At 45.5% G+C, this 14,154-nt stretch overlaps 1 protein-coding gene across 2 annotated transcripts in view; it reads right to left on the reverse strand.

Moving 5' to 3' along the window:
* Positions 1-11,081, reverse strand: part of samd4a (sterile alpha motif domain containing 4A) — a 46,262-nt gene extending 35,181 nt beyond the window's left edge. For both annotated transcript variants that reach the window (XM_069705435.1, XM_069705434.1), the window contains exon 1: positions 10,413-11,081. In XM_069705435.1, the coding sequence (XP_069561536.1) occupies positions 10,413-10,608 (196 nt within the window). In that variant the 5' untranslated portion in view covers positions 10,609-11,081. The remainder of the gene's footprint in view (positions 1-10,412) is intronic.
* Positions 11,082-14,154: the final 3,073 nt, after the last annotated feature.

Below are 14,154 nucleotides of genomic sequence, written 5' to 3' on the forward strand. Positions count from 1 at the left end.
TTTTTTTTATTGCCGATAATGTGTGTTCCAGGTGAGCGATAGGGTCGAGATGATAACTGTTACTGTCTCGTCGTAATTAATCCCATCGGTGGGTGTGGTGGTGGTGGTGGTGGTGGTGGTGGTGGGGGCGGGGGGGGTTCTAAAGTAAAGTAGAAGGACACATCTGCTGTATGAATGGAGGACAATTCCTTGGTATCCTTTACTCACCCCCCCTCCCAGACTTCCTCTGAGGTCTTTCCTTCAACATCCACTCATCTCCCCACGCACCTCCTGCTGCATTAGTAACTGGTGGTTGGAGGTTTGAAAGGAAGCAGGGTGGAGGGGGAGACGGGGGGGGGGGGGGACGGGGGGCAAAAATGATTGGCCGTCTACCTGTGAGACGTGTACAGTGTCGGGGAGGCTCTGACTGTGGCAGCTGCAGCTATGCGGGGAATGTGAGCCTCCGCTCTGCCAGGACCGGACCGGAGAAGCCCACAGCTCTATTTAAGGAAATGGCAGCCAGGGGGCCCATCAGCAGCTCTATGTGCCTCTTCATTTCTCCGTCTGTCTTTTCCTTCCCTGTACAGGACTGGTAATTATTTTTTTCCTTTGCGGAAGAGAGGTTTGTATCTATACCTGCTGAGAAGAAGGAAAGCACACACACACACACACACACACACACACACACACACACACACACACACACACACACACACACACACACACACAGTCGAGTGTGTGAACTAATGTGCAGTAGTGTACTGGCGGTGTGGTACGGGGGTGAATGTTTCCGGTACATTTGTGAGTTTCATAGGGGACGTGTCCAACAACAACAACAACAAAGGCACCAGCAGGGCAGTAAAAACAAGGAGAAGTCTGAAGGAAAGTCAAAGCTTCAGTCTGCTTGAAGAAAAGCTTCCGGGGTTAAAACACTGTCAACACTTTCGGCGGTGAATGAAAAGACAGACGGGAGCTCCGACTCGGCCTTGAGGAGCCGCAGCCTTTATTCACAGCAGACTGTCCAAGTCCACTCGTTTGCTCACAGCTGATCCGTCCTCCCGGCTCTGCTGCCGACACGCTGTCAGTTGTCCGGCGCTCGCCAACTCTCACTCGCTCAACCCCTCGACATCGTCCGAAATAGCTCCAGATAAGGACTGAATTCGGTTCAGATAAGGTCAAAATTAGGTCCGGATAAGGTCGAGATAAAGTCCAGATAAAGTCTAGATTAGGCCCGATTAGGTCCGGATAAAGTCTAGATTAGGTCCAGATAAGGTCTAGATAAGGTCCAGATACATTGTAAATGTCCAGATAAAGTCTAGATTAGGATTAAATAAGGCCCAGATAGGCCCCGATGGCAGCAGTAAAGCAATTCAATGACTTTTGAAAGAATTAAAAATGTTCAGTAACTTGAACAACACCGTGCAACATATAGCACATGTAGCACTGAACCAACTGGTTGGACCAGACCAGTATGTCGACTGTCAACAGGCCAGCGTCTGTGAGTAACTATATATCTATCTTTGTGAGGACCCGTTTGAGTTTCAGACTGTTGAGGTGAAGACACTTTCTCACGCTCTTCAACCGGCATCCCTGTGATATTGTGATATTAGTTTGCTCTATCGGGTATTGTGACAACGGACCATCTATTTGAAGAACTTTATGTTTTACGTCTGCCCCCCCCTCCCCCTTCCTGTGACATCTGGGAGTAGATGATGAACAGAGCTTCCTGGAGGAGTCTGGTTTTTTTTTGTTGATGAGGTCATTTCCACCCACCGGAGGGGACTCAAAGACTCCTGTTGTGTGGCCACCACGGTAACGGTTGCCATGGGGGCTCAGTCGGCGACTGGGTTTCTGCCGATGTCAGCGTGTCGGTCGCGGCCAACGGCGCGTCAACCCATTCAAAGTGAAATGAGTGTGTGGCCGGCGGCGCCTCGCCGCGTCTCCGTTCATTCGTGTGAGGACGGCCGAGGACAATCGGAGACACAGCTGAGACGGCAGCGGACTCCCACATTAAAAGGTTTTGGCTCAGCTGCCGCAAACACTGAGCGAACTAAAAGCGTCCCTGCCAAGAATAATCTTTCCGACAGCAATCTTTGCATATTAAGATGTCCTTGGCCTGTTTCAACAGTTTTATGAATAAGACGATTTATTATGTTCAAAGACTTAAATAATGAAAAGGGTTTCTAGGCGAACTTTGTGGATACATTGGGAAGGTGATATTGACTCATCTCAGAAGTATCCGTGTCTTTATTTAGTTTCACACGCTTTCTTGGTACAAACAGCAAACGGTCCCGATTCACATCAGGTTTATGGGCTTAAATTGCTGATCTGATATAAATGAAAGTTTAACATTACTGTGAAAAGAAGACGCGTCACTCTTTCTGTTCACTCGTTGAAACTACAGGAGCACTCAATCCACTGAACCGTGAGTGGATAACGTCGAAGAGAAGAGAGGGATAATAGATTTGTTAAGTGTCCGACCTTCGGTGACCTCGACCTTTTGCTGACCTCTGCATGAGCTCGTCAACTTTCTCCCACAACACCGATTTTCGCTCTTCATATCAAACTGTAGGTTCAATAAGGAGAGAAGGGATTTTCGTTTTCCCCCAAAACCGATTCATTCCTGTCAAATATCAACTGAAATGTTGTTAGTGAGTCCGTTTTATTGCACTCTTTCATTTTCACAGTAAAATTGTCTTAAACATTTTTAAGGCTTTAAGACAGGTTCATATTTTGTAAGTAAAAGATATTTAAGTTTAGTTCTGGCACAGCTACAGGACCACAAGACAACTGGGATTAGTCAACCAGGTCTATTTGTGTTTTTAATACCAGCAGAGATACTTTAAATGTTTCTTTTCAGTAACACACACTCAGCAAAGCTTTGCTTAACCACAAAACCCTCTGCTCACTTTGAGTGTTGACGTAAATACAAATTAGAGAAACATGGCAAAGTAGAAGCGTAAATTGAAGTTTGTATTTTATTTTAAAAGAACTTATTGGACGATTTTTAAAAGGTTATACAATTTCTAAGGACTTTCTTAATTGTACCTTGGTGTCATGTCACGCACATAATTGTTGGCATTTTTAATAACTTGCTTGTATATGTTTTATATTTCATAGTAAGGCCGAGGTCAGACACAAAAAAAACCAGAGGAAGTCCTGAAGCTGCACGGTTATTAAAATCAAAATCTGTGAATCATTTTTTTGGTCTAAAATGTCAACCGCAGAACCGACCGATCACAGCTCGTGCTGATCCGATCGCAGGTGGAGCCTAAAGAGCGTCTTCTTCGTTTCCCCGAGTCCAACTTCAGTCTCTGCGTCGCTGCTGCCTTTTTCTCCGTACAGATCTGCTTTGCCTGTGCAGTCGGGAACTGGGTGGCTCCCAAACTTACACAAGAGGTGCACTGTCGAGCACAGCCAGCTGCCCTGAGAGCGGGGCGGTGGGCGGGGAAGGGCCGGGCCGGGCCGGGCCGAGAGTCCGGGGGAGGGAGAAGGTGGGGTGGGTGTGGAGGGGGAGGAGGGGCTATATGGGGAAACATTATACGCCACTATGTCTGTGGTCTGGTCGGGACGAGGCTGACCGTCCATCTACGAGACGGGCTGGTATCCCTCACCTGTTCTCACCCTCCCTCCATCTCTCTCACACATACGTACGTGAATCACCCGGTTGTGTCGTCTCCGGTTACGAGAGGAGATGTAAATTATAAGGTGGAGTACAGTTTGGGTAGTTTTTTTTTTTGTTGGTCAAATTCAGTGAATGTCTGTCTGTTCTGAGTGCGAACTGAAAAAAAGACAACAACAAAAATCTGGTGTGTGTGTGTGTGTGTGTGTGTGTGTGTGTGTGTGTGTGTGTGTGTGTGTGTGTGTGTGTGTGTGTGTGTGTGTGTGTGTGTGTGTACTGCCCTGGCACTCTGAATGGGGAAACAAACAAAGTGACTCGGCTCCACAGAAGAAACGAGGTTGAAGAAAGAGGAGGGGAAAATAACGTTACCTATAAATACTAAATGTCACGTTGTGACTGTAATGACCTTATTGAAGTCAAAATTAAACATCTATGAGCACATCAGACCATTTGAAGAAGTTTCCTCGACTTGAAAAGAAAAGTATGGCCCTAGTGTACACAAAGCTTCATGACCAAATCTTCCACCATTATTTCTCCAACACGGTCTTGTTCGTCAGGTTTAGCCCGGACTGTGTCGGGTTCTGAACCGGGCCTTTTACCGATTTTGTATAGTAAACGAGTTCAAAGACTTTTTCCAAAATTGAGATTGTGCGGTTACACGGTAACCTCGGTTCTCCGAGTGAAGAGACTCTTAATGTGTCGACCGCCGGCGGACACCGGCCTCTTTTTTTGAGCATTTAGACTGGCGAAGCAAAGCCCGGATCAAAGTTATAAAAAAGCACCGAAAGAGGGGCTCGGTGAGAAACTAAACCTCGAGGACTTACGAAACGCTTTATTACATAATCCCCGGCTATTATTGACACCTCATGTGCCCTCTCACACAGATATCGTCGCGATCGGGACGTGTCCGACGGCTCCGAGGAGCTTCCATGTATTCCTTTTGGTAGGTAGGTTTTCCCGGTCCGCCACCACCCCTCTTGTTCTCATGAACACCTGGAATCGAGGGAAAGGGAAGAAAAAAAAAAAAGAAAAGCCATTTGCTGTATGGAGGCCTGGGAGGAAAAAAAACCCGAGCTTTATTCCGTTTTCCCCTCCGGTCGTTTTTTTGGCAGGTTTGCGTGTCCCCATTCCTGAGGTTCAGTACGAGTTCACAGAACACGCCGTCGACTTCCAGAAATAAACTGTTTGCTCATGCGTGGGTGCGATGAAATAGTTTGGCTCTCGAACCAGAGACAAGAGTTCTCTCTCTGTCTTTCCCGTCCTCCCATCTCTTTCTCTCTCTCTTTTTTTTTGGCAAGAATGGACCAATGAGACTTTTTTTTATTTTTTTTTCAAGAAAAAGGCAGAAAAGCTGTTGACAAACTGAGCTCATATGAGTGTGACAAAAACTCTGATCAGATCGCTTCCACATTTAGTTTTTTTTTTATCTCTATGGGTGCCGGTATTTATAGACCCTCCTTGGGCAGGGCCCACGACATCAGAGTCAAGTTTAAATGCCAGTGTTGTTTTGTTTTTTTTACGCCATAACTTTGGCAATGGTTGCCAATACGGCACTGGGGAGGGAGGGGGGCACGCTTTCAGAAAAAAAAGACACCGCAAACCGAGTGTTCTGGAAAACCATTAAAACTGGATTTAAAAAAACAAAACAAGTTAAACATTAAAAAAAAAAAAATACAAAATAGGGAAAAAAAAAAAAAAAAGAGTGAATGAGTTTCAGCTGTAAATGGCACCAGTATTCCCGAGTCTTCATCTTTTTTTCCCCTTCTTCGCCCCACCCATCCCTCCTCCACCTCCTCATCTCGCCCTCCCCTCGTCCACACCGCGGTGCACTCAGGAGACCTTAGTTCCACCGGGGGTGGAATCAGTTTTCCTTTTTCCACTGTAGTCTCCACACACACACACACACACACACACACACACACACACACACACACACACACACACACACACACACACACTAAGGAAAAGCCCCCCCGTTCAAAACCCTCGCCGTTATAGCTCCCGACTTCGAGTGTGCTTCAACGTGCCCACATTCCTAGACAGTATCCCCACACACCGGAACCGTTTACCGCCTCGGCCAGGAATGCTGATTTCCAGTCCAGGTTTTTCATCAGACCTAGTTTAGGCAAAGAGCGCAACAGGAATTTCACTGAGTAGCACCGCCCGTTATACAACGCAGAAACTTTCCCTCCGTGTCAGTCATCCCACGTTCAGACGAGCGGAGAACGAGGCTTTCTCTCACCCCTCTACGATATGAGATGCAGAACGAGTGCCGGCGGCGCCTATTAAAGGCTTTTTTTTTTTCTTCTTCTTTTTTAGCTGGAAGTCATATTTTGACCTAGATTCAAACAGCTTTCTGAATTCAACGTTAAACCCCCACCCAACCACCATCTCTTGTATAACTCTAACTGAAAAACTGACACTCCCAGGTTTACATAAAAAAGGTTTTTTTTTTTTTTTCCATTTATGTGCTTTGGCTAATCCTTTCGAGATCCCCAAAAAAAAAAAAAAAAAAAAGCAACAAAAAAAAAAAGACAGACAAAAGCCTTCAGGTTGTGCAGTTAAAAACTAATCTCTCCTGCCGTCTTTCACAAAGCATAAATACATATATCTGACCACGTGGGGCTCATTACGATACGATTTCATCTTTACAAGCGTTCATACAAACATGTACGACAAATTTCAGTAAATGCAGCCTTTTAGTTAACACGGATAAAAAAATAAAAAACGTGGGCCCACTGATAGAAATCCCCCCGAGATGGGTGAGATACAGTCGGGTATCCACTCAGCTCGTTCTCTTTCTCCGATGGCTTAACACAGGACTAACTTCAACTTTGGGCCAGTTAATGAAAACATTTGAGATGGACTGAAATGCGATGAAATATCTGCTGTCCGTTATAGGCACGGCCATTTCGATTGCGATTAGTTCTAACGAGGTGTACCGTGCTTGTACTTGAAATCCCACGTGATTATAAAAATTCAAAAATAAAAATAAAAAAAATAAAAATACAAAACCGGCAAATGTGGAAAAACTGATGGATTCCCCGATTAAATACGGCGTCGCGACCCATCCCAAACACGAGAGCCCTACCTCTGTCAAAACTCAGATCGACAACACAGCTGCTTGTACATATCGAATCCCCCTTTGCCAGCCTTCTTCCAGCTCAAACAGCCGTGCGGGGCCGGGTCAGCAGTACCGCACCAAAATGGAGGCAGTCATTCACAACACCGGGCCCACTGTCCTGCCCTAACCCCACCCCTTACACTAACCCTACACCCTGTGTGTGTGTGTGTGTGTGTGTGTGTGTGTGTGTGTGTGTGTGTGTGTGTGTGTGTGTGTGTGTGTGTGTGTGTGTGTGTGTGTGTGTGTGTGTGTGCGTGTCATCCGTCACACAGCGCTCCGCTCGCTAGTCGAGTCCTCTCAACTTAATCCAATATTGTCCCTCTCGAGAAGAAAAGACGTTTTTGTTCTCCTTTTGGGAGGACGGGGAAAACAGGAAAAATGACGACCATTAAAAAGTCATGCGTAAGAAAACCAGCATTTTCATTTTCACACCGATTTCTCCATCGAAACTCGCCGCAGGTCCAGCGAGCCGATTTCGGAGGGAACGGACGAGCGATGGCACCCCCCCCCCCCCCCCGTCCTCCCCTCCCACTTGTTGACTTTAGTTTCGGTCTGAGCAAGAAAACTGGTCTGTATTTACACAAATCTGTGCCGAGCTATTTAAAAGAGGAAGGCTGAGAGGCTTTGAAAGTTACACTAAATTCCCGTAACCCCCCCCCAAAAAACAAAACAAGAGTCAATGAAATCATGAGGATCCAAAAATAACATGAAACGCCTAATAATAATAATAATAATAATAGGTCCCATGTGATGCAGCTACAGCATGTCCTTCCGGTCAGATTGTGATCCCATTAAGCAGGATTGCATCTCAAGTGGCATCCCTTCGCCGGGTCCCAAAACAAGGCCGCCCTCTGAGCCGCTCCGAGAAGTAGGTCACCGAGGATTCCATTCATTTGTACACTGCTTTCCAAATAGTTGCGCTTTTCCACTCGGCCCCGCGACTTCCAGCTGTAACGTTTAACCCTTCAACGGCCTCGCTGCTGCATCAGCCCGAGACCCCGGCGCACGTGTCTCCTCCTCGGTCAGTCGTGTGTCTGCTGACTATGACACAAACGTTTTAACGTGGCAAAAATGTTGTAGTTTTTTTAACTTAAGTTGGGAAAAGAGGGAAGTTTGTTGGCTTGTTTTTGAGACCCACATTTCCAAAGTGTGCGTTTCGAACTGATCGTTTTCATTATAAAAACACCAGAATTCAGTGTTGTGTTCGTAGTCTGGTAAAAGAAAAGACCGTGAAACAACCCGATGACATTTTCCCAGCGTTTTGCAGGAAGGTGGGCTGCAAAGTATTTAACAATCATAAATACCAACATGTACAAAACTTCACGGGTAACGAAGCCTTTTAATTAAAGGCATAAAAAACCGGGATATTTTTAGATGGTTGGGTATCCATGCAGCTGCTCTCTTTCTGTTGCTGTTTGGTCGACGTCTCTTAATAAACTACCGAGTCCAAAAATATGTTTTTTCTTATTAAAAAAACAACAACAACAACAAATGGATCAAATTCTCAGCTTTTTACAGAAAGGTGAGCTGAAACTTCGACAGCCTTTTGGGAAACATCCTTTAATGAAGCTTTCCAAAGCTTCTTTGTTTTTTGGTCTGGGCTTTTCAAAAAAACAACAACAACAAAAAAAGTGCCAAGAAAAACAAAAAAAAATCAATATGATATTTTAGGAATTACCAGCTCTTTGTATGACTGCGGTAAGAAATAGCTCAAAACTGGCAAATCCTCCAGAAATCAATAACACACCGGCCCGGTCAAACAGACATCCGATAAACGAGCATTTCCACAGCACTCGAACAAACTACCGCAACATACTGGAGGGATCACGTGACCCAGACAACCTTCTCTTCAGCAAAGCGTGCGTTCTGACGTCGAGTCTCCGCCGCCGAGTCCTTCTCGCTGAGCTGAATCAGCAGACGGGGAGGCGACCGCAAGCAGGACAACAGGTGGGACAGAAAACTGAAAGGGGCGTGGCCTAAAGTTCACTGCGGCTTCAGCAAACATGATTTACGGTAAAGCGAGTTTGGTATAAAAACAGTCCAAAAAACAAACAAACATGCTGTTCTGAAACTGAATTGAGTTCATCGTTCGAAATAAAAACCCGCCAAACACCAAAACGCAGCCACGAGCTAATCTGTGTTATTCAACACAAATAGATAAAGAGAGCCCCTTCCACACAGATCGTCCAACATCCTCCCTGGCTCGTTTCCACGTGGACCGTAAATCAAGAGTCCCGCTAGCGGCGAGGTGAAGATCCATCCAGGATAAGAGTGAAATACGACTGACATAAATATCACCGCGAAGATTGTGAGACGAGCGTCTCGCTGAGTCAGCGGACAAAGTGTAAAGTTCAAAGAAGACTCAGATGTTGAGTAAGAAGACGTCCACCCGCTCCGCTAGCTGCCCCGTCTCTTCACTCGGTTCTGGTCTCGGTGAGACCGACGTCGGGAGGATCAATAAAATGTCTCACAGAGAGCTTTGATGTGTTCGGTTTTATCTGACGAGAGCAAAGAGCGGCCGGGATGAAATGACGCCACTGCCCACTGGAAACTCTATGGTGTGTGTGTGTGTGTGTGTGTGTGTGTGTGTGTGTGTGTGTGTGTGTGTGTGTGTGTGTGTGTGTGTGTGTGTGTGTGTGTGTGTGTGTGTGTGTGTGTGTGTGTGTGTGTGTCACCCTTTATGCCCCCCTCCCCTCCGTCCCCTCCCCTCAACTGTAAGCAAAGCAGATGTGTTACTGCGTGCGGCTGTTGCCATGGGTACGCGTGGACGCTTCCTTCTCCGTCGCAGCGGCGCTTCACTCTATTTTTCATGAGCCCATGTCGGTTGCCAAGGTTTTTGTTTCCATGCCCACGCTGCAGTCTGATGCAACAAGAACTCAGCCAGAACCCCTCCCCCCCCCTCCCTCCCTCCCCACACACCTTTGGCACCATACCAACCCAGGAGGCGCGAACGGCACCACAGGCTGACTGAACGTCTCCGACTGGCCACGGTCACCAGCTGAGCCGACACGCTGCTGCTACCCCCCCTCCTCCCCCTCCTCCTCCCCTCCCCCTCCTCCTCCTCCTCCTCTTCCTCCTCTTCCACACTCAGCACAACAGTTTCACACCATCCATGATTCAGCAGTTTATTACCACTGAAGGAATCTGCAGGAATGCCTCAGACAGGAAACGTCTTCTCCTTCTTGTTGGGAGTCTATTCAGAGTGTTTTTCCGACCGCGTCCCGCTGGGAAAACACGCTCCTCACATTCATTGGAATTCACCAAATTAGGGGGCCAAAAAAAAATACACAAGAAATTGTCAAGATTTGTGAATTTGCCGCGTTTCTTTCTTTCGGATCAGAAAAACAGAAGAAGTGCGCTGCCCCGACACGGAAATAATACGACTCTTTAACAGCAAAACATAATAACGAGAAATGTCTCCGATTCAAGAGGACGACTGCTGTTGATTCACAACAAAGAGCTGCCGAAGCAAAACTGAAGTGTTTCCAATTGTTATTTGGAAAATGACGAATGACAATTCAACGCAGTGTTAGGTCATCGCTTCACAGTTCATTGACTTCATAATAAAAAACAAATAAAAAAATTTAAAATATTTAAAAAAACAGGACGAGGTCGGAGAGATAACTTAAATGCCTGTAAAAGCATCTCGGCGGATGATACGCCGGCGAGGCTCGAGCGGGTTCCTACCTGGGTTGTTGGCCTCCCCCTCCAGCACCTGCAGCTCGGTGCACTCGGCCAGGGAGTGCTCCAGGCAGAGCTGCAGGAAGCGGGCCTGGGTCCGGCTCACCCTCTTCAGCAGGGACAGCAGAGCCACCGTCTGCTCGCACTCGTTCCACCCTTTGAACCAGCTGGCGAGCACTCCCACCTGATCGCGAAACATCATGGTCTGCGTGGCGGGGACGGAGGCGGGGAAAGACGGGGAAAAGCCCGAGCCGGGGCTTCAGAGAGAGGACCAAAAAAAAAAAACTCCTAGAAGCGGGACGCGGGCAGTTTTATGTTCAAAAATAAATAAATAAATAAATACACTTGGGAGGGTTTGCGGCGGTTTGTTGGCGTCTCTGGGGTCAAAAAAATGTGCTTCACCTGATGTTGGATGTATTCCTTTGCTGGACTGGAAGGAGGGGGGGGGGGAGGGGGGGTGTTTCTCCTGTCTGATAATCTCCGGTCGGTGAGGATGAGGTGGAGGTGGAGGTGTGTGTGCGTGAGGTGCTTTTCTAGCTAGGCATTAAGGTGATAGGAGCTGCTCCTCGTCTGCTTAGTTGCTCTCAGAGGGATTGATATTTGATGAGTCAGCTTTCTTCCAGAGCACACAGGGAGGGGAGGGAGGAGGAGGAGGAGGAGGAGGAGGAGGAGGAGGGGGGGGGGGGCTGTGTCACATCAGCTTCACAGGCATTTTTTTTTTTCCTTTTTCTTTCAGGGAATCCCTCTTCGGCCTGGAGGAGGATGTCAGGGGAGGAAGAAGAAGAAAAAAGCATATTTAACAGTCAAATATCTCTGTGTACTTCTATTTTAAAACACGTGCAATGACCCCTCGTGCCCCCCCCCCCCCCCCTATTGCTTCAGCTCTGCAAGACTTTGTGCTGCTGCATCCCCCCCCCCTCCCCCCCCTTTCCCCCCCCCAAAAAATTAAAAAATAAACTTGCATTTATAGGTCGCCTCACTGCCGCCCTTATAGGCTTTGTGGGGCATTCACGGCCGAGACCAAAAATAAATTAAAAAAAAAATAAAATCGTCGTTTGTGGTATCCACCCATTTCCTAAAAATACAGCTGTCCGGTAACTACTACTGGCGCTGCAATCCCGGAATTATTTCACCGACGGGGCGGCTCGTGCGTGCGTGCGTGTGTGCGTGTGTGTGTGTGTGTGTGTGTGTGTGTGTGTGTGTGTAGCCACTTCCCCTCCTCCGCTATTTTAATGACAGGTTATAAGAAATAAAAAAAATATATATATATTTTTATTTTTTTAAAACAACAACCGGAGCGCCGGTTTAGCCGAAGACTCGCCGGAGACCGGAGAGCACGAGTCCGGTAGCGCGCGAGCGTTTCGCTCGCTGTCTATAACTGTCACTTTGCTTCATCAGCACACACGCGATGACCGTTGGCGGATATGACTGTGTGTGTGTGTGTGTGTGCGTGCGCGTGAGCAGTCAGTATCAAACACAACGAATAAAATATGTGTGTCGATATCGGTCCGGTTTTATTTTATTTATTTTATTTATTTTTTATTTATTTATTTTTTGGGTTCTCTATCGAGAACTTTCCCCACAGAAGGAAAAAAACAACAACAAAAAAAAACCCTCGGAGCAACTTTAAGATATAAAAGAAAGAAAGAGTCCCGACACCGTTAGAGACACGACACCGTTAATAAATAACGTAAACACTACGGTCGAATGAAACGGCGTCAGAGAACCGGTCCGAGCTCGAAAAAGCTCGGTTCTGATAGACGACTGGTATTTTTATTTTTTTATTTTATTTTATTTTCCCGTTTTTTTTCGTCTTGGAGGCAAAAAAAAAAAAAAAAAAAAAAATGAAGAGTGGACCAAAAAAAAAAAAAAAAAAAAAACCGTCAGCCGAGGAACTTCAGCGGAGTAAACGGTAAACGGTTGGAAGTTACCGAGTTTTAACGGTTCCTTACCTGCTGGCCCGGTGAGCATCGTCGGGTTTGTCTCAGGACGGGCGACAGACTCAGCTCTTTTTTTTTTTTTTATGGTGGGGGGAGCGGTGCCCCTTCACTCCCGGTCTGTTGGATTTGCCATCTTGACTAACTTTTCCTCTCGTCTCTCTCCCAGCAGACGGTTCTCCTCTGGTCTAAAACACCACCGTCAAGACGGGCCCGACGCCGGTTAGCAGCTTCCGGTTACGGATTTCAAAATAAAGTTCGGAAGCGCGGTGTGGTTTTTTTTTTTTTTTTTTTTTTAATTCCCACCTAACGAGGCAAAACTCTTCGTTTCAGTTTTTAGTCCGTGCTGAGATTTTCTGTATAAATTAATTTGTTTCTTATTTTATTTTCAATTTACTAACTGAATTGTAAATAAATGTAAACGATGTCACAGCTGTGCCTAAATACCTCGATTTGTTCGACCAACTGTCAAAACCAGCAAAATATTTAATTCAGGGTGACTTGTTAACGATTATTTTTGTATTATTGGATAATCTGTCAATCATTTTCTTAATTAAACTATTTGCCATTTGGTCTTTAAAATGTCAGAGAATAGTGAAAATTGTATTTCCCAAAAACAAAAGTGCATCACAGCCAAAAATATTCTATGTATTATTAAGGAGGAGAAAAAGTACCCGAAAATGTTCACATTTAAGAAGCTGCAATCAGAATTGTTGCATTTTTCACACAAAAATGGAAAACTCAACAATTAGTGAATTATCAAAATTTTGGTCATTAATTTTCTGTTGATCAACTCAGTGTTTAATCGAGTAATTGTTGCACCTCTAATTTAGTATACAATGATATACAGAATTAAAAACAACACCAAATATTCTCTTTGATGAAGCCGTTTTGGTTTGGAAACTGACTAAAACAATCACGCAATTATCAAAATAATTTGCAAACAAATTCCCCCTGGGTTTAATAAAGTTTTGTATTATAGAATAACATGTTATGTTATGTCATGTTATGTTAATTTAAGTCATTTAACTGAAGTCATTAGATGAATGTAATGAAATAAAACAGACCATTTTTGCCTCTGAAATGTAGTGGAGTACAGGTGTAAAGTAGATGCTGATACTCAAGTAAAGTGCAAGCGGGCTGCACATCTTCCATGAGTTTGCAAGAAAAAAAAAAAAAAAAGCATGATGATTTTATTCTGAAGGCAGGACCAGTCTACTTCCGGCTACGCTTCGGTCACCTTGACGTAGGGAGGCTCGCGCTGCTCGTTTCCACATGCTAATCATTAACAGCGGAGCATTACGTCAGGGGCTTGGCAGCGCGAGGAAGCACCAAAATAGAGAGAGAGAGTGAAGGGTGGGGGGGGGGGGCTATAAGTACAATTTTGAGGCACTTGAGTATTTTCATTTAATGCTGCTTTACACACTGTTGGGAGTGTTTTTTTTTTCCTTCACAGTTGCTTTTAAAATGAAGGTTATACATACAAAAATGGAAAAAAAAAATGGAAAAAGTATCAGTGCCTCAGCATTGTTTTGAAGTAAATGTGTCACCATCACTAATAAAACTGACATCAGAATTATTATTAACAAGGCAGGTTGTTATACCAGTTACAGGGGCAGAAATTCTGCCAAATAAGCACTTAAAATTGTAAAAGTTAGCTGCTTATACGTCCGCAAAAAGTATGTGAATGAGTGTAAATGCAGGACTTTTACTTGTAACGTGCCGATCCAACATCTCAGCAAAAATCTAAGATTAGAAAAGTCCAAAAAACTGAAAGCACGATTTGTGGATCAGAACTCGGCTTTATTTTC

The sequence above is a fragment of the Brachyistius frenatus genome, unplaced genomic scaffold, assembly GCF_029030835.1.
Source record: "Brachyistius frenatus isolate BFR_SWC_R1_liver_20210118 unplaced genomic scaffold, ASM2903083v1 Contig_56, whole genome shotgun sequence".
NCBI lineage: Eukaryota > Metazoa > Chordata > Actinopteri > Embiotocidae > Brachyistius > Brachyistius frenatus.